At 38.4% G+C, this 27,287-nt stretch overlaps 2 protein-coding genes across 2 annotated transcripts; one reads left to right on the forward strand and one right to left on the reverse strand.

Moving 5' to 3' along the window:
- The first annotated feature begins 3,151 nt into the window (after positions 1-3,151).
- Positions 3,152-10,922, forward strand: LOC131974874 (corticotropin-releasing factor-binding protein-like). The gene is made up of 7 exons (XM_059337370.1): positions 3,152-3,642; positions 3,753-3,840; positions 4,355-4,512; positions 6,461-6,671; positions 7,863-8,017; positions 9,264-9,384; positions 10,749-10,922. Exons 1-7 carry the CDS (start codon positions 3,562-3,564, stop codon positions 10,901-10,903), a joined length of 969 nt encoding a protein of 322 aa, XP_059193353.1. The 5' UTR covers positions 3,152-3,561; the 3' UTR covers positions 10,904-10,922.
- Positions 10,923-20,138: 9,216 nt separating this feature from the next.
- LOC131974603 (creatine kinase U-type, mitochondrial-like) lies at positions 20,139-25,354 on the reverse strand. The gene is made up of 9 exons (XM_059336983.1): positions 25,200-25,354; positions 24,246-24,444; positions 24,068-24,163; positions 23,742-23,963; positions 23,551-23,636; positions 22,084-22,207; positions 21,782-21,916; positions 21,561-21,686; positions 20,139-20,410 (listed from the first exon to the last, which is right to left on the reverse strand). The coding sequence occupies exons 1-9, from the start codon at positions 25,352-25,354 to the stop codon at positions 20,294-20,296; spliced, it is 1,260 nt and encodes a 419-aa protein (XP_059192966.1). The 3' UTR covers positions 20,139-20,293.
- Positions 25,355-27,287: the final 1,933 nt, after the last annotated feature.

Here is a 27,287-nt window from a genome sequence, read left to right on the forward strand (position 1 = left end):
CACAAAATGTATTAGATAAAAGACTGTAAAAGCAATCCAAACAAACAGGCCAGCATCAGATGGGAGTCACCAGGCCTCCCCTGAAGAACTCCGTTGGAAGGTAATTAAAAGAAGAGTGTGTTATCCATCGCTCCTCATTAATGCACTTTGAATTAACCACTTTCAGGGGAGAGGAATGGGGAGGAGGGGACATGGGAGAAAATCCATGCAGGCTTTAAAGTAATCTCTCTCTGTCAGGTCGGTCCAAACGGGGAGGGTCGGCTCATTACGGCCCCAACAGGAGATGAATGGGTCAGTCAGGCAGTAAGGGGAGCCGGGCTGGACCGCTGTGTTGACAGACAAATCCACACAAGAAGCGTGTGTGTAAGGGAGTCAACACACAATGCAAAAATACTTAGCTATATGTGCTATATTTGCCAGGGAGCAGGTGTGCGGGAGGAGGTTGCATGCTGGGATACGAGGCAGGGTTAAGGCGCTAATGTCTGGAGTCAACAATCATTGTGGTTTAACTTTGACCACATGGGGAGGCGAGTGTCACATCTGGCCAGCTGAGGCAAGCACACACACACACAGATAAAATCACACTACTTGTAATGTCCTGAGCTGCTTCTGTCTTTAAGAAAATCAGAGCAGTTAGTTGCATTATTTAATAAAATTACAAGTATGATTCAGGATTCTCACTTGTAGTTGGATTGAAAAATGTGCATTGTAATAAACCTCATAGACCCTCAATGTGAAAAAAAATCCTGTTCCTATATTTGCCACCAGATGGCGTTATAGTCTTTTGACTGAATCTCGTGACTGCTCTCATTTATTTTTATAGTGAGGACAAACAGAATTCACTGATTTAATATGTATGTTTGTCTATGTTGCATATATTTTGCATGTTGTCATGCTTTCTCCATGTAATTCTTTGTTGCATTTATGTGATTCTGTAATAAGAACAGAAATGAGCAAAAGTGCAAAGAGAGTTCATCTCTGAGCAGCAAAGCATGTTATTTCATTCATTCACTGAGGATTTTTGGGTGAAAGGGTGGAGGGGTTTGGTGGTGTTCATATGGGGTTACATATGATTGTATTAGATTATAATAGAAGATGAACTCTGTGAATAGATCAGCATAATGTGAATTGATATATGTGTTCATCATTCAGAGCAGTGTAATGAGACTGTGGGCTTACTTGTTCATTAAAATCTATCGATTAATTTAATAAATTGGATTTAAACAATTACAGTATGTATCACAGCACTGCATCACACACATCGCAGCGTTTCTGTGAAACCGCCAAGAGACAAGCACTTGTAACACATACACCAACCATCTAGCATTTTGCTAACATTTTCCTTTTCCTCTGCTGTCATTCACATTAGCAAAGCACACTTTAGCAGCGAGACCCTGGTTAATAGGCTCAGACATCTTCTCAACACGAGTACTTTATAACACAACTAATTATTATCACTGACCACTGGCTTTTAAATGAAAGTAATACACCTTGAATAGGTCATCAGCATTGTGAGACAACAGGCTGAGGGGCTGTTAGACAAAATGTTATTCATCATGTTCATTATTGTTCTGTTTTGTTTTGTTTTTGTAGTCCTGTGTGTCGTGTCACAGACCTTCATCACTTTGTGAAAATGTCAGCTATCATTAGCATAAGATAATTGCGGGCCAGAGTTTCACACAGAGTCTCTGGTCTTTGTTTCAGATGAATGAGAGAAAGTCCGGGCCGGAGTGTGCATGAATGCTGACAGGATGATCGTCATCTCTTACACTACGTCTGCGTTTGACCTTTCACAAAGGCAACATAGACACAAGCGATTAGTCTCATTTCAATTAATTTGTTGTGTCACCACAAACCAGATTATATCACAGCTTTCTGTTTTTTCTATATCTATATTTTGGTTTCTTTCTGTCCTCCACAGATTTCAGTCTTGTTTTGTTGAAATATGTCATTAATACTACGCTTTAATACTTTAGCTGTTTGGTTGGGTCTCATTAGCAGAGAACTACACAGGTAGAGGATCACTGGTTAGGTATTAACTGAAGTCATATTGTGAATATCTCTCCACAAAGACATACAAGAAACTCAACCACACTAAACAACCAGTCTCTGGTGGGGATGAAGCATGTAACTGCTAGAATTATGCACACACCAGCATGGATAGATTACCGAAAGAGCCTAGTTTAAGGATTCCCCCTGGCCTTCACCTGCAAATTGTCACTGAAAGAGATATGTACAAACCAGGAAGAGACACAAAATCACCACAAAATGCATCAAACAACTACAAAGAGACAAAGAAAGACCACAGAGATAAAAAAAAAAAAAAACTATGAAGAGATGAAAAACAGCTGCAAAGAGAGAAAAAGAAACTACAAAGAAACAAAAAATACTACAAAAAAAGATCTGCAAATAGACAATGACCACATAAGTCACTGAACTATCACAAACAGACTCAAGACAATCACAAAGAGATACAAAGGCACAAAAATGGGAAAACAGCCCCCAACAAAAAATAACTACAAAAAGACCAAAACTATTACAAAGAGTCATAAAACCAGAGAGATTTCTAACTGATACAAAGAGACAGAAAACAACCACAAAAACTATTAAGGCTGTGTGTTGCTTCATGTAGGAGAGGTGGTGGGGCCTTTTGCATTTCTATGTCCGGGGCCCATTGTGTCACAATCTGCCTACAAACACCTGAAGTATATCATCAAATGTAAAAGAAGTACCATGTTATCTAAACAGAATTATCTGGTTTAACTGTGGTTATCTTTGTGTGCTTCAGTTTAAACACGCCACCACTGCTGCATGATCCCTCACTGTCTTCCCACCCCCAAATCACTGCAAGTTGTTTTTGTTTGGGATGGCTGGCTGAGCCTGAAGCTCCTGCGGCTGGAAACTCACTCTGGATAAGCAAGTTTGCATGTGTGTCCTCAGTTAAAGTAAGCATTTCTTCCAAATGAGTACATGTCAAATTCTTGTGCAATATTAGACACATTTCACATATTACGTTTGTGACAACAAAATAAACCCCCCACAGCTTTGTTTAGAGACAGAGACCATGTCCATTCATCCACAGAGAACAATTGAGCAAAGGAGGTTAATTTTCATCTGGCAAAATGTTCAGAGGCATTCTATGAAAAAAAATAATTAAATATATGTATTTAAATACGTTGCACACCTGTAATGGGCAGTTTTGTTTGCTTGATTTTATTCATTAATTTATTTGTTGTGCTTGTCATCATGATTTACGCATCACACCATAACCTCGTAACCGGGTGGCCTAAATAAGCAATATAATGTATGCATTTGGTAGTTTAACATCCTAACGAAATTATACGTAGTTGCTATTTGTTCCTACACAGCCAAGCGTATGTAAGTGTCCTAACATTAGCATGAATGGGAGATTTACACACATGATGGTGAAGTGCTTGTCAGTGACCCTCTGATACAGGCCCGTCTGTCTGTGTGTGCTGCTATAAAAGCTGCCAGCTCTCACACAGCGCCGTTATTCCCCCTTCGCTTCTCCAAACACTTCACCGAGAGACGCACGTCAGGATGTCGGTGGCTCTGCGCGCACAGCTGCTCCTCTTCCTCATCTCCCTCTCATCACGGATGGGGCTCAGTCGCTACATTGAGGTAAGACTTCTCATCGATATTCAATCATTCAATTACTGATAAAGTTTCTGCGAAAACAGCTGGAGCCTCATATTTGACGTCATTTTTAATAAATATATGTTTTTATTCAGGACAACGAAGCTGCAGAGGGATTATATTCTCTGCTCAGTTTGGACCAGAAAAGAGATTCAGAGGATTTTATTTTCCGCCGACCTCTCAGTAAGTGCTGCTGTTAACGATTCATTTCATTCAATTTAGTCCAATGGTTGTTTATACAGTAGCTGATTATGCTCACTGACTCTGCAAACAAGTAAATCCTTTAAAAGTATGTTAAGTGATGAATTTTAAACATTTAGTACAGTTCTAGTATCCAGCCAGGTACTGTCGACACATTTTATTACTCTATCCCCCAATTAGTCAATGAATTACTTAATTAATCCATGTCTATTTTTTATTGTACATAAAACTGCACTTACAGTGACTATATGATATTTAGTAATTGTATGGAAAAGGTGCAAAGTGTGAGAAAACAGTGTTTTCTGTAAATCCCCTTTTGGCAGAATTAATGAACACTTTATAACTAAACCCCAGAACCATATCATCTCTACTGTGTGATTACAAAAAAACACTTCAGACTCTTCAGCAACTTGCTTGAACTTGTTTTTGAGCACTAAATCCTTGAAGCCCCTCTCTGTAAATATAAATCAGTCCTGTGTGTGTGTGTGGTTTGAAGGATGTTTGGACATGCTGGCCACTGATGGTTACTTCACTTTCGTGGCGTCTCGGCCTCAGCTGGCCTGTGCAGCTTTCATCATCGCTGAGCCCAGTGAGGTCATCAGCCTGGAGCTGTCTGACGTCAACATCGACTGCAGCGCCGGAGACTTCATCAAGGTTGGCTCCACTCACCAGAAACAACACCCACACAAACATCCTCCAATCCCTTTTGTGAGACGAAGACAGGAAGTTCAGGGCCTTTGAAATGTAAACTCTTAAGTCTATTTCTTCTACATCCGTTTGATTAAAATCATGCCAAACAGGTTTAAGGCGGTGTTTAAGGGCCAAACACCCCACTGGATCCTCTATGCATTGGTCACATTACTCAGAGCAAGTGTGGGAAGGCTTTAGTTGTGATGCCAAGCCTGCCAGTTACATTACAGTGTCAGTTCATGTGGGCTAAAGTGGTAAAAGGCATGGCAGAGAGAAAGACTTTTTAACTTTATAACTTTATAACTTTATTACATCGACTGGGGTTACTATCTGACCTGCACAGATCATTTAAGCAGGAGAAAGTGTTCAACACAACCAATCAGAACATGTTTGTTTCTGAACACACCATCTGCATAAATCACATTTACAGAGTATTTATAGAACAGAATTCATGTTGGATTATGTTTGTAATTAAATAGAATTCACAACACAGCAGTGTAGCTGGTGCTGTATACTGTACTATTCCACTATTAGCTTTAGAAAAAGGCACCTACAGTGAAGCGATATTGCCTTATGTTAACTTTAGCATAATAAGTTAAAGGTCGAGTTTGGAGTTTTTGAAGTGGAGGATGTATAAGGTACTTATCCACAGTCAGTGTATTACCTGCAGCTGATGGATGGAGGCCCGCCTCCAGGTTGGAGAAGCAGACAGGAGTACCGATATGGAAGCTAAGCAAAGTGTTGCTGTGGACGGGCGTAGCAGCAAAATGTATCCAATAAATCAATATCAGTTTCAGTGTATGATATATTTTGTTTATTTTGACTGATTTACTCTGCCGTCAGACAGCCCTGTTTTCTCAGGGGGAGCTGAAGCAGGTATGTGCTCTTATCAAAACTTTGACAAAAAAAGTAATTTTACCTTGCAGGGCACGAGAGCTGCGGGGAAACCACAGCCTTGATCATTAAGCTTTCTTTGTTATTGTGGTGTTTTAATGGTCAGTTCAGATTCACAGCAAGAGGGTTGGAATCTGATCTGCGGCTCTTCTGCGTGGGTTATCTCCGTGTCCCCTGGCATCCTCCCACAGTCCAAAAACATGCAGCTTAGGTTTAATTGGTGCCTCTGAATTGTCCGTGGGCGTTAAAGAGAGTGTGAATGGTTGTCTGTCTCTAAGTGTCAGCCCTGTGATAGTCTGCCGACCTGTCCAGGGTGTACCCCGCCTCTCAGTCAATGTCAGCTTGGATCGGCAATGCTAAGCCAGTAACTTCTGTCTTGCAACGTCAATGGAGTCTGGTGGCTTTGATGAGAGCAAAAGTAGCTGCTTCAGTTCCCTCCATATAAACTTAAACAGGACTGCTTGTTTAATGCCAATGTAAATCTGTGGAAATCTTCTAAATTTAACACAAGTTTTGTTGCTGCCCCCGTCCACAGCAGTACATTACTTAGCTTCTGTCTGTTCTTCACTGCTTCTACAAACTGGGGACGTGCCGACCACCATCTACTGTAGGTAATAAAATGACTGTAGCTAAGTACCTCATACAATCCCACTTCAAAAGATCCAAACTAAACTTTTAACACCTTTTCTTTTTAGTTATTTGAAGACAGTGTACTACCAACAGTCATTTAACTGTCTTAACTGTGTTAACTGTCTCACCTCAACAAAACTTGCTCCGATCTTCCTTGCTTTACACCTGCTATTATAACTTTTTAGATAATGCAAATTGTCAGTAATTACTCCACATTGTGTATTAAAAGTGGCAGTGGAGTGGCACTGCAATAGAATATCTCCATTGATAATTTTTGGCTCTGTATGCTCAAGATTTATTGATGCTTTCGCTCAAATAATATGAAAATTATGTTACGCAGTGAAAATTCCCTGTGAGTAAAATCAGAACCATGATTTACCTCCTGCAGATGTTTGATGGCTGGGTGCTAAAGGGAGAGAAGTTCCCCAGCAGGCAGGACCACCAGCTACCTATAAACCAGCGCTACACGGACTACTGCTCCTCCACATCACCAGGACTCAGCACCCGCTCCTCTCAGAATGTCGCCATGATCTTCTTCCGCATCCACAGCCCTGACAGTGGCTTCACCCTCGCTGTCAAAAAGCTACACAACCCTTTCCGTGAGTCCTGCTGCAAGTCCTTCGAAATCACTTGAGGGCTAAAAATTTAAAAGCAAAATAAACAGAAACAACATCCATAAAAACTAAATTGTAAACAAAAGAAATGATGGAAAGAGAAAGTAAAAAAGGCTCCAAGGCCTTGCATCTCAATCAGATTTGGGTTGTTTTATTTTCTATATATGCTTTAAAATGAGTGTTGGTGACTTGTGTGCATGCAAGTGTGCTCTTCCAGGATATTTGCGCCTGGTCGAGCATTAATCAAGGCCGAGAGCGACAGGAAGAGATTGAATGAGAGGCATGCACCTGTTTTCCAGCTGCTTGACAAACACGGTGTTAACACTGTGTCAAGCAACATTACAATCACGGCCTGGCTGTAAGACAAAGATAGACAAAGAAAGCACTGACACAAAAAAAGGACTTTGAATGGATTATCTGTAGGAAAACAGCATAAATCTCAGGACAATGTGTGAGGTCTCATTCATATATTGACCATTAACTGCAGCTGTTCACAATCCTGCCTCTGCTGGGTCTCAAGCTGGCCGTAGTTTGGTGAAACTGGCCATAAACCAGCATGTATATCTCTGTGCATGCAACGATGTGATGTACATATAATAGATCCATTGACAACATGAATCATGTAATGTTCCCCAATATGTGTAGACCCTTCTTGACCAAAAAAAATGTTTTATCAAAAACAAAAACAGATTCTGCTCCTTTGTCAATGATGTGAGTGACAATTACCGACCTAAAAAGAGGAAAAATTACACTTACATACACAACAGTTAAAAGTTATTCGTCTACAAACCTTGCAGAACAAATAACACTCAATAATATTTATTCCAACATTTTCTCCTCGCTTTGATTGGCACGGCTCCTTTGCCGCAAAAATGTTTCTAAATGAACAACATGCCTGCAGGAGTAAACTGTTCCGACTCCTGTTGGTGCCTGTCTAGTCTACCATACTGTTATCAATTCAAATTTCATTATTTTCTTATCTTTGTCATCAGAACTGGAATTGGATTTCCATGCCCAGCCCTAATTGTGTCCCCTCCCTGCAGTCAGCCTTGATCATGTCCAATTTGTGACATGAGGTGTCAGTAATGAGTTTCTCTGGTGACGGGGAACTGTTAATTTGAAACCTCTCCTCCTGTGTCTTTGTGTGTGTGTGTGTGTGTGTGTGTGTGTGTAAAGCCTGTAACATCATGTCTCAGAGTCCAGAGGGCAGCTTCACCATGGTGATGCCACACCAGCGCAGGAACTGCAGCTTCTCCATCATCTACCCTGTGGAGATCCGACTGACAGATCTCAGCCTGGGGCAGGCCAAGAGCAATGAGCTCAGCCCACAGGTCAGACACACAAATACAGACATACAGACAGACACTCCCCCTTATTGAAGAAGTTCCCTCACTTCATTGAAATTCTCGAAAAAATTTGTGTAAGTACACAGTGGCTGTTGAGGAGCTTCAATCAGCTGTAAGCAATAAGCAAGGCCGAGCTTTAAATGTTGATAACCCTTCATATTGCCAAAGCTGTTGAACAGTTTCTTATATATCATATAAAATCAGTTGTAATCTAGAAAATAAAGATGCTTACGTCAAAAATATTTAAAGTGGGCATAATCAACAATGTATCAAATGTGCATCTTAAAACAATCTGAACTGTGCAGTGTCAAATCTGCGGCTCCTCTCTGCTCAATGTTAAGCTGTAAGTGTGCGCTTACTGGTTCCACGCCAGTTACAATAACTTTCAGTAATAAACACCACATGTAATCCAATCTGAACAAAACAAAAGAACTTCTGAAGATGTTGGCAGCTGGTCTGTTACTGGCTGCCAGACTGTTGACATGATGATGAACTGAAAGTTCCTCATTAGCTGGGCCAAATACAACAACCTCACATTTCTACGAAAGTTGTTTTGTAAAGAGTTTCAAAATGTCAAAGATGATTTGTATAAACAGTTTTACAGGCAAGCACAGCTGCATGTAATCATATTTTATGTTAAAAGTAGTAGTGTGATAAAAGATAGATATCGGTAGATATAAAATATGATGGACTCAGGATTGCAACTTTAGCTTTATAACATTATTCTAAACAACATAATATCAGACTCCTGCCTATGGGATAGGCTAAGTTTCACTTTGTAACCTGCATTCTAGCAGCTATTCACTTTGGTGAGCAGTACTTATCTTTTCCTTTCATGCTTTGCATTGGTAAATGTTTTGGTGTATTTAAACCACCAACTATCCATCAGCAGAATAGCGTAAAATAAACTCATGTCATATTTTGCCGCTCTCCACCTGGTCATCTAATCTTCCTTGTGTTTTATAACTTGCATATGCTACACATACCAACCTCTCCAGCCAGCAGGACTATATATTACTAGGTGTGTGTCATTGTACTAGTAGACACAGGATACCAACAAAACAGGAGTCTGCTCATCAGCACATTGCTCCATAGCACCCCAGTGGTATGAAAAAAAACAACAACCCTCAAATGGATACCTTTAATATTGCACTTTAATATTCAAACAGTTTAATGTTTGCTTTAGCTTCACTTTAGCACCAGAATATTTTTTTGTTCTTGTTTTTTACAGAGACAGCTGTGGACGGGCTGTTCAGGGTCAGGTGACTATGTGGAGCTGCTAGGGGGGAATGGCGTGGACACCTCTATGATGTTCCCTGTAGCTGACCTCTGCTTCTCCCCCAGTGGGCTCGGTGAGTCGGAGCCTGACCAGTTTTCCTCCTTTTGGAATCTGTGATGTTGATTGTAACATCAGGATATCTGACTTCTTGTACTAGACAATGGCTTTTCTCTCTTCTACTACTATACTATGCTATGCTATGCTACAGTATGCTGTTAGGCTCACTGTTTTTTATTTTCACTAATATTGTTTCATTGAAAATTGCCCTTATTTTAAAACACAGTTGTGCATTAATAAAAACAGTTCAACTTAATTCCAGCTTATCAAAACACTGACCACTGTAGTGTTACAGCAGCCTCCTCTCATGGTGATGACCTTTAGGAATATGCTTCTAATAATAAAAATTGGGACCGATGATGCTGAAGATTAGTCCTTCAAAATAATATGAGAATATATTGATGTATGTATTTTTGTAATATTAAAATGAGGTGAAACTCAATTTTTTTGTGCAAATATTTAGAGATTTCACTCTGTAAAATTGTATTATTTCTGAAAATATAATCCAAAGATTTTTGTAGCGTCAACTCCTAAAACCCATAGAACGACATAGGTTCCTACTCCTACTCTGTATTTCGACCTACACAATCATTTCCTAAATTAGCACCTCTACCCGTATCAGCAGATCAACACATCCTCATTAAACCTAACAATTGCAGTTTTAAACATGTGATAAATGTTGTGGAACTGCTGCTATTCAGTTAGTTTTCGGTGCCAAGACTACATGGTTATGTTTAGAAAAGACTGTGGTTTGGATTAAGTCAGTATATTAAGTTACTTTTGTTCATCTGTGTGTAAGTACATGACATGATTATGCACATGACATAGAACGTCACTTTTTTTGCTTGTTACGTAAAATTAAATTAACAATCATGCTGACTCTTATTTTTAAACGGAACACGCCGGTATTCTTGGTCAAAATCCTGCGTTTGTTTTTCACACCCTTTACATACTTTTTCACTCTTTATACTATGTAACCTGACTTCTTGCTTTGCTCCCTTCATAAGAACTATGTCCACTAGAGGTCGCCACAACACAATAAACATAAATATGTCTTATAACAAACTGCCAGTGCAAACTGCCTATATGTCAATTTTTTGAGGGAGTCTCGTTTATTGATGCTCATGAAAGAATATGTTCAAGGATCTTATTCTTTTATTGGAAGATCAATAGCCACATTTTGAACTGCAATATGCTATAATGTCCATCTTTACCATACGATACTATACTACCTTTATTCATTCATCTTAATCTGGGTTAATGGTTGCAATGCAAAGCACTTTACACACAGAAAAAAGGCACATATATTGTCATAGGCAGGTTTAGATGGGCTGTATGTGCTCCAGTGTAAAGCATCTGTTTTTCTCTCTGGCCCTTCAGCTCAGATGAAGATTGGTTGTGATAACTCAGTGGTGAGGCTGGTGTCCAGTGGGAACTATATCAATCGTGTTTCCTTCCAGTACCGACTACTGGAACAACATGAGCTCCCCAAGACCCGAGAGAACGCTCTGGATAACTTCTGCTCCGTGGAATGAGATCACACACACACAGACACACACACACACACACACACACACACACACACACAGACAAACAGGCTTAAACATGACACTCAATCATCCATGTCTCTGTAAATACGCCAGTTTGACAAATGCAGTGAGATTATATTTTGTATTGTTTTGCCATATATTTTATTTCGTGTCCTAATTTTGTTCGCTTTGATCTTAGAATATTTATTCTAATAATTATTTTTATTCATCTCAAATTTATGGAGGATGGTGGATTTGATTGTGTTCTTTTCAGTCGTTTGTCAGGAAAATCTGTGATTCATTATAATTTTTGGCAAGGGCATTCATTTCAAAGCTTGCCTTCGTTGTTCTCAGTTGATATCAGTTTCAGTATTCTTTGGGAGGATTTACATCTCTGCTGTCTCTTCTGTTTATATTGCCTTGACAATTTAAAAATAAATACGACTTGCATGATAAAGCACATTTTTAATGTTCTGCTTTTGTGAGTCACTCTGTTTTTGAGAGCCTTCTTCCATTTCATCATAGCACTGCATGTTCACTTGGTGTTTGTTTTACGAATATGCTTCTGCAGGATTCATCCATATAACCAGAAGAAATTTTCTGAAACTGTGAGAATGTTCTTCTCTCTAGTCTAGCTCTAAATACGATACCTTATGCGCTTGTGTGGTGTTGGGTTTTAAATGTTTATACATCAGCCAGAGGAAGGTTTCATTTTTCTTTTTCTTGTTTATATACCAATGAGTTGTCTTGAGAAACAACTGTTGCCCACTGTTATTTTTTTTTATCAGGGCAGTGGGTGAGGGGGCAGACAGTTTTATGTTAGTCAGGAGATTTAAATCTTACTTTTCTAGTCACACTGCCTTGGTCCAGAATGAAATATCTAAGCAACCATTGGTTTGGCATGATATTTTGTACAGACAATTAATGGTCCCCAGAAGGTGAATTTTAATGGCTTTGGCGATTTGGTGAGCTTGGTTAGCCATGTGCAAAAAATGCCAAAACAGCCAACTCCTCAAAGTGCCTTCAAGTACAACCAAATGCTTTACAAAACGTTTTTATAGGAAAACATTTTTACAAATATCTTTCATGAACTAAAAACACACCGTGAAAGTTTCAAAGTTATAAGACAAGAACAGAGACAACACCCAAACTGGTCATTGTAGCAGCTTGTTATCATTAATTTGTGACCAAATACATGATCATTTACTAAATAAGCATCATGGTGTATTAAAGAAGACTTGAAATTAGTGATTGAGACTAAAACTGATGGGGAAAATTTTTACTGAGGTGATTAATTAAGTCATTTTTTCATAGCCTTTCATACATTTTGGACCTCTTTTTGCAACCAGTCGAGTCGCCCCCTGCTGGCCTTTAGAAAGAATGCAGGTAATTCTGCATCAGGCCCTTGACTTTTTTTAATTTTTTTTTAAAAGATTTTTTTGGGGGCATTTTGTAGCTTTACTGAGACAGAGAGATATTGAGAGTGAAAGGGGGAGACCTCTGTACGCGCTCTACCAGGTGTGCCACCGGGAACGCCCCAGGCCCTTGATTTTACATACCTCGTGCATAACTAGTGTTAAGTTACGTCACATATTGAATTTGAGTAATGTAACAAACATGCATATTTTTACCCAAACCACATCTTCTTCGAAATCTAAGCAAGTAGTTTTGGTTTCTTAACCTAATCAAACTGTGTCTGTTTCACAACATCAATCACACATTTAAACTGGTGACCATTAAATCTAAGTGTGAGGATGTGTTAGGATATGTATGGGTGTGGCACACATAGTCACGCTAATTTAGTTTGAGTACTTATTAAATCATAGGCTTTTGCTGCCCTTTATCAATGGCCTATGGTTTAAAAAACAAACTATGTGGTATGGTAAAATCACTAACGTCATGCTGCTATTTGGACTTTGCAAAAAACTCTTGTTCCTGTGGCAGAAGCTGAAGTAAGTTGCTTCGAGGGTGTTAACACAGAAATGTTGATACTCATGGACAGACATAAACACATTAAAACAAGACCTCAGAAGAATAAAGTCTAAACTTAGATCATATGCCTACAGTGTAGTCATAGAAGACGTCATTGCTATACGCTGCAGTGAAACGTTTGTGTAAATATATTAAAATATGTCCTTGGCAATCAGTATTAAGCCATGACGCATGCATTTCTCTTTGTTTCTGTAATCCAATCTGTTCCAGAGACAAACTCTGAAATAGCTTTCATAGTGGTTGAATTATAATTAAAAGGCGTGATAGTGAGAGCACATAATAATACACCACAGTGTTCTAAAACTGAAAAATTACAGGTTTGTTTTTGACCCCTCTTCATCACAGCCCTAATCTCTTACATTCAGTACTGTACAGCTGTGAGTCCTCAGTCTGAATGAATGTGCAGCTCTTAATGGGATTATCCCACAAGCCTCAATGCTCTTATTCCCCTCGACTTCCTTCTAACTGACTCGCTTTTGATCTTCTCCTTACATGGAATTAATCTCAAACCTGCTCAACCATGATGATTCAATTAACCAGCGGATGTCTTTTTGCACTCGATGCCTTGCAATTTTTAGTCTTCATTAGAGAATGAAACGTACTTTGGATGCCATCGAAAGAAATGAAGTCTGATTTTTTGTTTTCTTGCACTGGGCACAGCTGTCTTGTATACACTGCAGTGTATTTATAGAGGCCTGTGATGGTGGACTGGAAATGAGTTTGTCACTTGTCGTGCCAAAGGGGTCATAAGTCGTTGTGGATGAGATGCGGCCCTGTACTGAAAGAGACGTGCTTGCGTTATTAATAACACTGAAGTAACAGAAAGCGGAAATTATGTTTATTTAAGATATTATTCACACTGGACTGGTTGGTGAATATTCCACAAAGAGAAACTCTATTGCTGCTACTTCATTATTCTTTCTCTCCCTTTCTTTTTCCCAAGTTGCTGTACCTTCAGGACAGGTCAGCAGGTCTGAACCTTTTCATTTTGAGCCCATTAAAACTGACTCGCTCCCTCATACTCAAAGCTGATATCAAACAACATGTTCTCCAGAGGATCCAGTTTTTTAACTGACTTTCTCCCCAACATTTGCACAGTAAAGAAGAAACATCATTGGATTATCATTATTGTTTAATAATTAACAAAGTTTGAGCTGTAACTAACACATCTATTTCCTATGTAGTATACTGTTGGGTAGTTTATTTACTTTATAACAATGCATCATATTTTGCATGCTTGTTCTATTGTATTGTTCTATTTAGATATTTAAAGCAATATTAGACAGTCAAGAGATGGCAGAGAATTTTTTTGTTTGTTTTTTTAACAATTTTAAAATCAATATTTTATTGCCTGACTTGATATGATTAACATTCTTGAACCTACTTTGAATTTAAAAATTACTATATACATTACAGAAAAGAAAAAAATAACTAAAGTTGAAAAAAAGTCATGATGAACTGTGTGAAAGTGGTCTGTACTCATTGGATATGAACTTACTACTAATACTCCTAACACTTCTATATTTATATACTTGTGTAACATGATTAATAGCATTATTTCAGTCCAATTCAGTTTGCTGATGTTTTTGACTGTATCTACTAGCATCCTTCGATGATCAAGTGCTTAACTAAACCAAGCTGAACCATAAAAAATGATTTGAATTGATTATTATAGATACATTTAAAATGAATGTCACTTAAAGAGTGATACAACCGTTTCCTCATACATGACTTGATAAAGCTACTATTTGCTTTGTGAATGACGTCAGATGCAACTCATCAAGAAATTGCAATGATGGGAGAAAAAAGCACCCACCTACGCTGGCAGTTTACAAACATACAACTGATCGAATTTTATTTAATTTAAAGTAAAATCAAGTGAAGCAAAAATAACATGATCTCAAGTGTAGGAGCAGCCAGACAATCAAGCATCTTGCAAGCAACGAATAACGCCCGCTGTTGTGTAAATGTATACATTTTACATGTCTGATGGAAAGAGCATAAATCAACTCTACTTCACAGCCAGACAAATAAAGACTGTCAGCATTTACATACATAAATGAGCATGCATTGGTAAAAGCGCACTCACATGTCCATTGCTCAACATATCAGCTACCAGTTTATATGTGACCTCAGCTCTGTGCCTCTTTCTTTTTACAGAGCATTAACTCAACCTACATGACAAGTTAACATTAGCAGCTGACCCCAGAGCAAATATATCACAACAAATGACATATAGTACATTGTTCATACACTGCTCATACGTAATACTGCAATGTATGAGTCTGCTACAATCTTTAAAAAATGTATTTTTACAATTCTCTATCATTTCAGAGTCATTTTGGGAATTCTCAGCTAATATATATATATATATATATATATATATTATAGATTGTGGAACAGCTCTTTGTCATTGAATCATACATAGAAAAGGCATTTTTTTGACTGATTAAATCTTTAATTTTCTGTATGGAGAGGTATGGAGAGCTATGTGTGGGAGTTGATATAAAATATGCATGTGATGTAGGTTAGCAGGTGGATTTTCACAATAATACATCTTAGCTTCCTGTTTTTGATGACATGAAGCAATTTCAACCACAAACATCAGAGAATGGCTTACTTGAGTGATGTGAACACCATGAATACAGAATAAATACGACCTTAGAGGAGCTATGGCGTGATTGCATAATGATTAAACACTGCAGACAACATTACCTCAAGAGTGACTGAACAAAAGAATGTAAGTTTATGTTTGTGTAATAAATCGCTTTTGAATAGAGATCAAAGCTGATAATCAGCCTGGTGTGGTTGATCTGCTCTTTTTCAGAAGTGCACATCAGGTCAGTTGGTGATTTCTTGGCAATGACTTCACTTTCAAAAAGGTCCATTAATTATAGCATTGTAATATAATCACACCAGTAAATCAAACTGTGACCCCTGCCAGTGGGTTTTAAACTTTTTTTTTTTGTAAAGGTCTGCAGCTTGTAATGTGGCATTTAGTTGTTGTACATCAGCCAGAATTGTTAATGTTATACTCAACTAGCTCATGATTACATTACATTTACTGAACAAAATACATTACATAACCTCTTAAAACAATGCCAAAGTTATATGTTCTTTATCCTAACACCACATGGAGCACTTAGATTGGAATGCTGCCTCCATAATCTTGAATGATTATTGAAGGGGCCCAAACTGTTAGAGGCCCCCTGACCTCTAATTACAAAATGTGATTTAAAGAGAAAATAGTACATAGAACAACTAAAAACACACTTGTGGACTTGCTTTGTTACAACATATTTTACTTACTGAAAATCTCACTTTTCGAAAGAGTTTATGCTCCCCTTTTTGATTTCGCCTATACTGCCCTCTAGTGCCTGGTTTTATTAACTACACATGATGAGGCACATTCTATGGGTATAGATTGTGTTTTCTAAAATAAATTGTCTTTTTGTCCTCCTAAAATGCATCTTAAATAAAAAAGCGAGCTATAAACTGTTTTGCTGGTTGATTTTGTAGGATATTTACTTTTGAAAAAGGAGTAAAAAAGACTGAGTATGGATTCTAGAAAGCTCTTGAATCTATAAGAGCAAAAGTTGTCATCAGTATTTTCATTTATTTTATAACACCAATTTTAAATTTGTTACATTCCAATAAATTCATACCAATATTTCAAAATATACAGTATCCGTCAAATATGAAATAAAATACAACATAAGAGGAAGGTATACTATACAGGTTACCTTCAGAATAATTAAAGATAAACAGTGCAAAAATAAAATTCCTCTCAATAGTCCACTAGGGTTTTAGCTTTCAAAAGCTTCCTCAAAGGGCTCAAATTTTTTTTTCAAATACCACCACTGCCTTAAAAGTTCTTTGATTATCAGATGTTTCTTCCAGGTTTGAGCACTCGGAGCACCTCGGCAGATTTTTACAGCATGAAAATGTAAAAACGAGGATGTTAAGCTTCAAATGAAGAGTGTAATGATGGCTAAGGGCGCTAAAAGGAGAGGGACAAAGACTCCAGTGTGTTTCGCTCCATTACACAGGTCTTCAGCACAGCATCTGACACCCACGGAATAGACGTTATTGCATACATCACTTCTCATGCATTCTTTGGTGATCATATTTTCAGCAACTGCAGTAGTAAAGACAGGAAAAGTTCCATGAAATACGTTGTGATAAGAGTCACAGATTTACAGTTCAGACTATACAAATTGCACCATGGAACACATTCTCAAAGGCACACGTGGTAGTAAATTCAGCTTACCAATGGTGGTGCCACAGCGGTCGTAATGTTGAGGACAGTTCCAGACCTGAGTGCAGGTGCCAGGGTTTGCACTCCAGCAGGTGAAGCACTTTAACCCACACACTAAGGGCAATGGAGAATGCAAAATGTTCACAATGGCAGACAAAAATTAATTTCAGCTCTGATTGTTCCTCCTTACTGCCCTTACCTGCTGCCAGCATCATGCAGATGAATGCCAATGATACACACAGCCTCATTTTGAGTCTTTGATCAAATGAGAAAGCGTACAGATCTGAAAACTTGTCAGACCTCTGATGTCAAATGAACATTATCTACTTCCTTGTGTGTTTTATAGCCTGAAGAAACCCTCACCACATTGGGTTAATACCTTTATGTTTGAGCAGTTTGCACTGGGGGAGTTTCCAGCCATCCTATAATGTTGATCATTTATTTGAAAATGTTTGCTCTCCAATTCATCATCATTTCATTTTAAGGAAAGAATTCCAATGTCAATAAGAGTTTTTAAACCTGAGTTGAAACTACATATTTGTCCTGTTTGTGTGTGAGGCGTTCACCCAAAACTCTTGAGTTGTCTGAGGTGAAGCTGAAACTGAAGCTGCCACACCTGGAGCTGTCAATGTATGACCAACCAATGTTTATACAGCCAAAATGACATGGCAAAATATTAATATCTTAGCTATAAATAAATAAATACATAAAATGGCCTTGTAAAGGCTTTCTAGAAGTACTGCATATATTTTAGTGGTTGAAAATACCTAAATTACATAAAAGGTTGTTTGCCAAAGACTCCAAAAATTACACATAAATGACCATAAGAGAATATCAGTGATAGGTGCACATTGTGAAACTTTGCACTTTAATTTTGGAAATTTAAACAAAACTACTTGATTAGGTTTAGGAAAAGATAATGGTTTGAGTCGATATAAGTATGTTTGCTGTGTAACTTATGTATGTTAGTTAACTTACATTTCATACACATGGTTTATGTAAAGTAAGTTAAGTATGTTACACACTTAACATAACATTACATAAGTCAAGCTGTTATCATTCACTGTTTGTAGGCATGTCTACAAAAAATAACTGCTGCTTTTTGGTTGTCAGGCAGTGACAGCTAGAGGCTGTAGTAATTATTACGGGAGTGACGGAAGCGAAGCAGGAAGTGAGGTGAAATCATAGATATAAATACTAATAAAATCCAGTTAGGGTGGGAGCAGGGACACAGGATATCACTGATTTTGTCCTGATTAAAACCAAACTTATATGGTGAACTTATAAATAAACTTCAGTACGCCACTTTCTACATCACCTTCTACGTCACATCTGCAACTGTAACCCACAATTATGTACTGAAGTAGTTATTTAACACAAACCCTCGTCTTTTTCCCTAAACTTAATCAACTACTTCTGTGTCACAACCTTAACATATTTAAAACAGCAGCGGTACGACTGTTTCACAAGGTTAATTAGAACAGTTATATTTCTTTTGATATCAAACTATTATGAATACATTTTCATAAGATATCATGTGAAGCTGTTCATGGGAATACGTTATGTCAGTTAACATAAATACACAGATGACCTCTCCAGCCATTTTGGGGGGTAGGATGTTCTGGAAAACCCCAGTTACACATGGCTTGTTTTGTGGGAAGGTGCCTGATTTACTATCCCTGCTTTTAAAAAATTCCAATTTTAGCATCCATCAGATAAATCTTAACCTCATTCAGATTGTAATAATTGAAGCATTAATTCTTTACTAACACACACTCATATACGTACACAGTTTCTGAGCTCTTTAGTGTAGATCTCTAATAGCATTAATAGAACTACGTCATTAATCTGCTGCCAGAAAAGGAAGAGCGACTCAGAAAGACTCTCTGAGTGGCAGGATTTAAAAGGGCCATTCGCCCAAATAATTAAAAGACTAATTTCTCATGGCAGCATGCCTTTATTTATAAAGCATAATCCCCACTTCTTCTCGCCTAAGCATGTAAATCAGATGAAATTGGCTATGTTTCACTGTGTCAACAGCCACCTCTGTTTGGCCCGTCTGGTGTCTGTAATGAGCTTGGCCTTTTACCCCTGGATTACAGACCTTGTGTGGAGGCAGGTGAGGTCTGAATGCCAGGTTAACCACCAGCTGCTGAGGAGTAATCCATCCATTTGGGCACTTTTCACCCTTTTTTATTTCTGATGCTATTTATTCTTTTTTTCTATTGAAGAATGTAAGGTTACTTGCTGCAGTAACAGCAACTATAGTCTTCGTTGTGAGTCAGGATAAGCAGGAGTTGAGCACTTGATTATAGAGCTGCAAAGGTCATGACATTATTGTCCAATATAGCTCTATCTTATTAAGTCTGGCAGTCGGCCATGGGTTTATAACAACATCTCTGTCTACGGCGGAGAAGGAACTAGCAGAGCACAGGAAGAGTGAGTGTGCACCAGAGTTGTGCTTTCTTTTCTGTTCGACCTTGACAGAGCTTTTTCGTTTTCTTCTTTTGCAGTAATTAACCTGAATTTTAGTTTTATGATAGCCAAGACTTTCTAATTTAATCTAATATTTTGTTTGTCACAAATCTGTGTGCTTTTGAGGTAAACAAAGTCTATTTGGTGTAACAACTTATTGACATCTGAAACATGATATTGCTGTTTTCAAGGGGTAACAAACCAGTTGAGAACCACTGGTTTTGATGTACAATGCATTGTATTGGGTTGTGCATTGTTTTTAATATAAGATCCTAATCCAAAATTAGGGGCTGTCAGATTGTAGTAGACACAATAATGTTTTACTTTGAAATGTTGTGAATTAGATGTCTAAAGTAGCAAATACTACTGCACTTGAGTAGATTTAACAGATTACTTTCCAGCACTGTTGAGAAGCTTTTTCATGTTTTAGGTTTCAGGTAATATTTTGCTTTCCACCTCAGAGGTTGTAACTTCACCGTCATTGTAAAAATAATAAAACCCAGGTCATCAGGAGAGTTTATTGTTTAGAATCCATGTACATGTAATGAATTTATTGTGCATGTAAGTCATTACAGTGCTATACATGCCATGAATATCTTGTAAGACCAACAGTTTAACGACCAGCGGTTGGAGCGCCTGCTCTACTCCAGGATTCCCAGCAGAGGTGACGCTCACTTCCTGAATGCGGGGATGGGGGAGGGAATCTTGATGTCCTGCCCCCTCTCCAGCCTCTTCTCACAATCAATTAGGAAGTTTACACCGTCAATCAGTAACTGTACCAGCTCCACCTGTGGAAACATGGTGGAAACTACTATCAAATATCTATGTATAAAAAAAGGTTTTACATCGATATATAATGATTTAATGATATTTAGCTAACACAGTAGTTCTCTACAATGTGTCAGTGTGGCTCAAGATTTCATTCAATTTCATAAGAATTCTGTAAGCAAACAAGTGAAATCAGCTGGTTTGGTTAGAATAAAGTGAGTGTTTCTTTAAACTCAGCTTTTCTACTTTTTCTCGCAGATTCACCACTTCAAATCTCATGAATCGGCACATTTTTTTCTTGTAGATTTGCCACTTTAATCTCGTCAATTTTTTTTACCATTGATTTGAGATTTTTTGGTCACAAATTTGAGATGTTTTTTCTCATAAATTTGAGTTGTTTTTTCTCATAATTTTGTAACTTTTTTCTAAAAATATTACCCCCCTCCCCCGGTCCATATGTTTTTTTTACACATTCTGGCTGTATGTAATATCCTCCAATATTTTCTAGGGTTAAAATTTGGAATTTGCAAGTATTTCAATGAGTGCCCAATTAAGGGTTAAACCATTCACAGTGTGCAGTCAGGAAAATAAAAATGAAAGTAATCTGATTTTACTTAGATTTCATTTAGTTTTATTTTTTCCCCTCCTATTTCATGGCAAAATGTACTTTGAATTTTGTAGTGCTGTATTTTAAATATGTTGACAAAAAGTGCATATGATTCTATGTACTATCAGTAAAATGTGATTAATTATACCTGAGTACTCCTTTTTATTACGTGGCTGGTAGTTCTGAAGCTTTGTTTGTTTAAAAGCTGTCTTTAAATTCTTTGTGTTCCTCAGATATGTGTTGTCCACCACTTAAATTCATGCTGTCCATATCATACCCTACTCTATAACAAGTTCAACTAACACCAGGGGACATCTGCTCCCTGACTTTCCCTTCTCTCAGGCAGGACTGCAGCAGGAAAGGCTCAGCTCAGGAGACAGAGGTCTTTTAACCTCACCTGGCACATCCCCGCCTGGATTACAGATTAAAGAACAGCAGTGGGTACGCTTATTCACAGCCCACACCTGCTGAGACGTCTGCTGTCCTTCGTCTGACTCTGCCTCTCTTTGCCTGCTGCTCATTTCTCCTCTTAACTTCAGCTGCTCTCCTCCCTAAGTGTTTACCTCTGACTTTCCCAGACGGTCGAGGTTAGAGATGTCAAAAGTGTCTCCAGTAGCAGCCGTGTCAACGCCTCCTGTGCCCCTCTTCTGTAGCCTCAGGTTATCCAGGATCTTTTTGAAGCGAGGGTCCTAGATCACAAATATTACACACGTTAGATCACTTTTCAGACATGAGAACTGCAAAAAGGCAGGAAATATGTGTCATTAAGTGTTTCCTGCATTACCCTGCTGAGGTTGGGCAGGCGAATATGCACACCGGCCCGGAGCCCGGTGCCAAGGTTAGAGGGGCAGGTGAGGATGTAGCCCAAATGTTCATTCCACATAAACTCCCAGCCTCTCTCCTGAATTAGATGCTCTACCTAAAAAGCCACAAGAGAAAAGGGTTTTATATTTTCACTTTTTGGAACATAAACATGAAGTTGTCGCTTTGGTGTTGGACAAACACTTACATTTTTTAAATACAGTGTTGAATGCAATGATTTAAAAACCCACATTGGACCATGGTGGTGCAAAAACACATGAATACCTGTTTGAGACCTCTGCAGAACCTCTCAAACACTCTCTTCATGTTTCCTCCTCTCTCCATGGATATGATCCTTGTGTGGTCCTCCTCATTGATCCAGATTAAGAAGTTCTTCTCGTGGTTGTGCCTGAGACAATTGGGAAGACAGATTTAAATTTGAATTTGAAGTCAGGTATTGATATCCATGTAAGCACTGATCTACTGATACAATTGAATCATTCAGCAGAAAAAATGCCCGCAGTCAGGCCAGTCATGGGCTACAAAGGCACAGGTGAGGTGGTGGGGGCAGGCACAACTTTATCAAAAAAGAAATGATCCTGAGGTTGAAGTTGTGGTGGTAAAGTAAGAAGGCATGAGAAAGAGCAAGTTGAATTTGTGTGGTTCTGGAGGAACTGTAACCTTTCAGGATACTACAAGTGGTGTATTAAGAACTAAATGTATAGGAAAAAAAAATATTTCCATCTATTAAAAAATTCTTGCAGATAGAGTCTGCTTGTTGTTTTCTGGTAATTTTTAAGCAATAGGGGCCCAGTCTTCAACATAATCTGTTTTTACATACTTTTACAGAAAAACAGTGTAATCCAATTGTGCTGTATAATCCACTTTTCTCTAGTCTCATGGTACAGTGGTGGTGCTCAGTGGTGTCTGATGCATTCCCAAATGTAATTTTTTCCCAAATAACCCTTTTATACAAAAATCCTCCCCGTAAGGCACCCAAAACAACAGCTGCTAGAAATGTGTACACAATAATAGACTTTTTAAAAGAAATTTTGACGACATACTAAATTATGAATTTTTTTGTATTTATTTTTTTAACACAATTTTGATGAAATACTGTACTATGACTTTTTTTTCTTTTTTTTTCTTTTTACAAAATTTGGATGACATACTCAACTATGACTTTTTCATTGATATTTGGACAACACACTATACTACGCCTTTTTTTCTTTTTTTTTTTTTTTTTTTTTTACAAAATTTGGACAATATACTATACTATGAGGGTTTTTTTCCAAAATTTGGACGACATACTAATACTATGACTTTTTGTTTTCTTTTCTTTTCACAAAATTTGGACAACATACTCTGCTATGACTTTTATAATGATATTTGGACAACAAACTATACTATGTTTTTTTGTCTTTTTTTTGGATGACATACAATACTATGACATTTTTTATGAAATTTGGATGGCATAGTGTACTATGACTCTGCGCTATTTTAGGAAACCCTCCTGTGGGTTGTTTAGAAGGTAGGAGCAAGCTGTTGCAAGGGTTGGAGAATGATATTACTGTCTCTACAGTTGTCTCCATCATAAACCAGTAACGTCTATGAATTACACTGCATTTGATTTTTCAGCAAACTGTGAATCATATCTCTTCAAAAACAATGTATTCTAGGAAAACTATGCAGTGACTACAGCTAAGCTACAAAAACAGCAGTACTTCTAGCCTGAGTCTCTCCTAGTCTTACCAGATCCCACGAGCATCAGGCCAATCTCTGGCCATCCCAGCTGCCGTGAGCAGAGGTGAAACAGGTTTATCAAACAGGAAGTGCTCCTGATTGACCAGTAAGGGGACAGAGGAATTGTGGGGATATTAGATGGCAACGGTCATCAAAAAGTACAGAACCTTATCTCTGAGTGTGTGTGATTGGGCACTTACATCAATAAGCTGCTGTTGCTCTTTCTCAGACAATTCTCCCAGGCTGTAGTAGCGACCAGTCAGGTCTCCCTTTAGGCCAGACAGAGCTGTCACAACCACACGCTCCACTTCACGGCGCTCGGAGCGGGAGCACGCAGGGGGAAGACTCAGTCCACGGATGCTACGACCAGTACGGACACGAGATGACAGCACATAACGCTCATCAAACATTCCTGAGGTGATCTGAGGAGGAGAAAGTATAAAGTTACGAGATGGAGATCATCATGATGGATGGACATCATCATGTGACGCAGAGAACAAATTAGTGAAAAATGTGAGGGTGTAACCTTGGAAGCATCCAGGTCAGTGGGGTGCTTCATTACGCGAGGGTCGTAGCCATTGTGTCTATCCTTGATAACGGGGTCAAAGAGCTCAGAAAACAGCTGATGGGAGAAATCAAACGTTAAGTTCTCCCCTCATTTTAACACTGACAACACAACAACTCACTGCAGACATGTTTCTAACCTCATAGCTCTCCTCATCTCCAGCTACCATGCCCACAGTCTTGATGAAGGGGTGTCCAGGGTTGTCCACTCCAGTCTGGATGCATTGGTCCAGGGTCCAGTTGTTGGAGGTCACCTTATCCCTCAGGTGTCCATAAATGGTTGGGGTCAAGGCTGCTGCCATGCAGTTGTTGTGCTTCCTCAGGTCGGGAAAATCAGAGCTGTAGAAAGTTTTCAATAAGTTAGTGTTTGGACAAAAAAAAGCTTCACTGGTAGAGCTATTTTTATGGTCCAGTCTGTAACCCTTCCAAGATAAACATTGTTTTAAATAAAACATTTTGTTCTCTTCAGCGGTGTGATGAGAATATAGTGTATATTCTCATCACACCACTGAAGAGAACAAAATGTTTTATTTAAAAGTGTCAGCAGTTTTCTAAATATATATTTACATAGTGTACCTTTATATGTTGTCCATCAATGTTTTGTATGTATATTGTGCATTGTGTTTTATTAAATTTAACTATTATCGTGTATTTTAATGGAAATTAAGTGCTGTGATGTTTGATTAAAAAAAAAAAAAGATATAAATATAAATATACTCAAAATATAAATTTACTCAAATAAAGTGACATATTCTAAAACTTGGGTTTCCTTTTGGAAGACTGCAGAATTGTTTTCCTGAGCTCATTTGTCTGGCTGTGCGTCTCATCTCTACCATTATTGTGTGGCAGGTGCACTGTGTACTCACCAGTTGTTTTTCAAAAATGTGTTTACGGGGAATACATGAAAAATGTGAATTTCAAATGTCATATTCTGTATTTTAAAGACACAATCCCGATACTGATATTCCGTTACTCCCCAACCCTGTGAAAATATTTGAAAATCGTAACTAAATGATAAGTTGACTTATTATCGTTCTCTGCTGGAAACAGTAATGTTAGGCAACTTGGCTGTAGACACACACACACACACACACCTGGGTGGATAGAGCCTCCTCCTCTCAGCAACTGCAGCAGCAGCAGCAGAGTTGTCACTGAGGAGGTATCCAGTTGCCATTGTCCCAGCTCCCATGCTGGCCAGAATCACAGCTGTGTTACGGCCAGACATCATGCGGGTGAAGGAGTTTGCCATGGTTATGTAGTCTTTGTTATCAACTAATGAAAGGTCAGAGAAAAAAGGAGACAACTTTAAACATGTGTGCACTGAAAAAAGAAAATAGTTGAACCAACTTAATTGAATTGTTTCATTTGGTAACACCTAAATGAATTAAGTTCTTTCAATTGATTGTGGTTTCATTTTCATTGCGATGTGTTTGGAAGAGAGTGATTAATGAAGAGAAGATATTCACTGAATAAATCACATTGTCACAATCATTTCATGGAAAGAGGTAAAACAAATATTTTATTCCAACTTTATGGGCTACTGAGTATATTTCTATTGACTTTCTTGTCCCCAAATTTGAATTTCACAAGCTACCCAGCAGTATGTAAATAATTCAGATTACCCCCACTTTACCAGCTGTAATATAAAAGTGAGGTACCCATTAATGCATCAATAAATATAATCCAATAATATGCATGAATCTGAAATCATCTAATATTTTTATTTAATTAAATCTAATTAAGTTAAATCGTGAATGCAGGATTACTTGTTCCACCGCTGGGTTACTGCTGCTCGTCAGTCAAATAACACCTTTAATCTGGTTACATCCTTTAAGAAAGTATTGGATACCATGCATATATATATATACCCATGCTGCTTGTGGTGATAGTTGGTTTCATTAGAGTTTCATACCGTATGCCAGGTTATGTGTTTATTCTTATTTTTGCTACTTTACAGCAAACTGAGCTACAAGCTCTAACTTTACTGCAGCATCCTGTTACAGATGGCATCCCGAAGCTGATAATTGGGAATCAGAGTGTTCGACCAGACTGCCCCCAGCCAATACACAACAGTCAGTGGCATAGTATTTGATGGTTGTGTGCTTTGTATTTAAATGACTAGTGACAGTCCTGCAGCACATTCAAATATCATGTTCTCTTGTTATTTGTTGCTCTGTACAGATGGTAACACTTTACCCACTTTTTGTCATACACTTCAAAAATCGTTCACGTTTACGTTAAGATGCATTACCACATCTTCACAGGTACATACTCAGACTAATCCACTAATTGCATTAACCTATCAAATGCTTAAGTAACGGATACCCCTGCAGTCTGTGTGATGAGATTATTCTAGAAGCAGAGAGAAGCCTTCTGATTGGTCGCCTTGGGAGAATCACCTGAACAGGTGATCGCATGATTTGTTATTGGATACTGAGGAAGATACGACCAGATTAATATCACAGGTCGGGGCCTCTTCTTACACCTGTCAGTAGATATACATATGGCATCATAAACTGCAATATAAATTAATGTTACAGCACTCCTATAAGATGTTGATGTATCTTTACATATTACTCACAAAGCAAATGTAAATTCTGTATCTGTCTTAAGCTGTGGGTCAAAGTCACCTTTCATACACTCTCTCTCTCTCTCTCTCTCTCTCTCTCTCTCACACACACACACACACACACACACACATTGTATTGTTAGTAACAGTTGGTGAGGTTAAGCTGAAGTGCCAAGAGTTGGCATTGGTCCAGGACAGGGTATGATTATTTTTGACACTCTGGGCTGGTGAGCTGAGCTTACACAAGACAAGCAGGAAGAAAATAGAAACAGAGAGTGGGCAAGTGGTAAGGAGTCAAAGGAGAGAGGGAGTGGGGAAGAAGGAGAAGGGAAGTTGAGGTTGAGAGGCTCTGTGGCGATGATATATGTTATGTTGGATGTAAAAGAAGACTTCCCACTGAAAAAAAATCAGAAAAACTTGGAAAAGAAAAGGAGCAATGTGGCTGATGAAAGTGAATGAGGTGTGGATGAGTGAGGGGCAGTATAGGATGTGTTAAAGGTCACATTTGGGTCAGGAGGAGGGGTTTAAATGTATGGAAGAGAGTGAAACGGGTAGGATTAGAGAGATCCCAAGACTGGAAGATTGAATGAGGAGGGAACGTAATGGAGACAGG

This window comes from Centropristis striata, chromosome 7 (genome assembly GCF_030273125.1).
Source record: "Centropristis striata isolate RG_2023a ecotype Rhode Island chromosome 7, C.striata_1.0, whole genome shotgun sequence".
Taxonomy (NCBI): Eukaryota; Metazoa; Chordata; class Actinopteri; order Perciformes; family Serranidae; genus Centropristis; species Centropristis striata.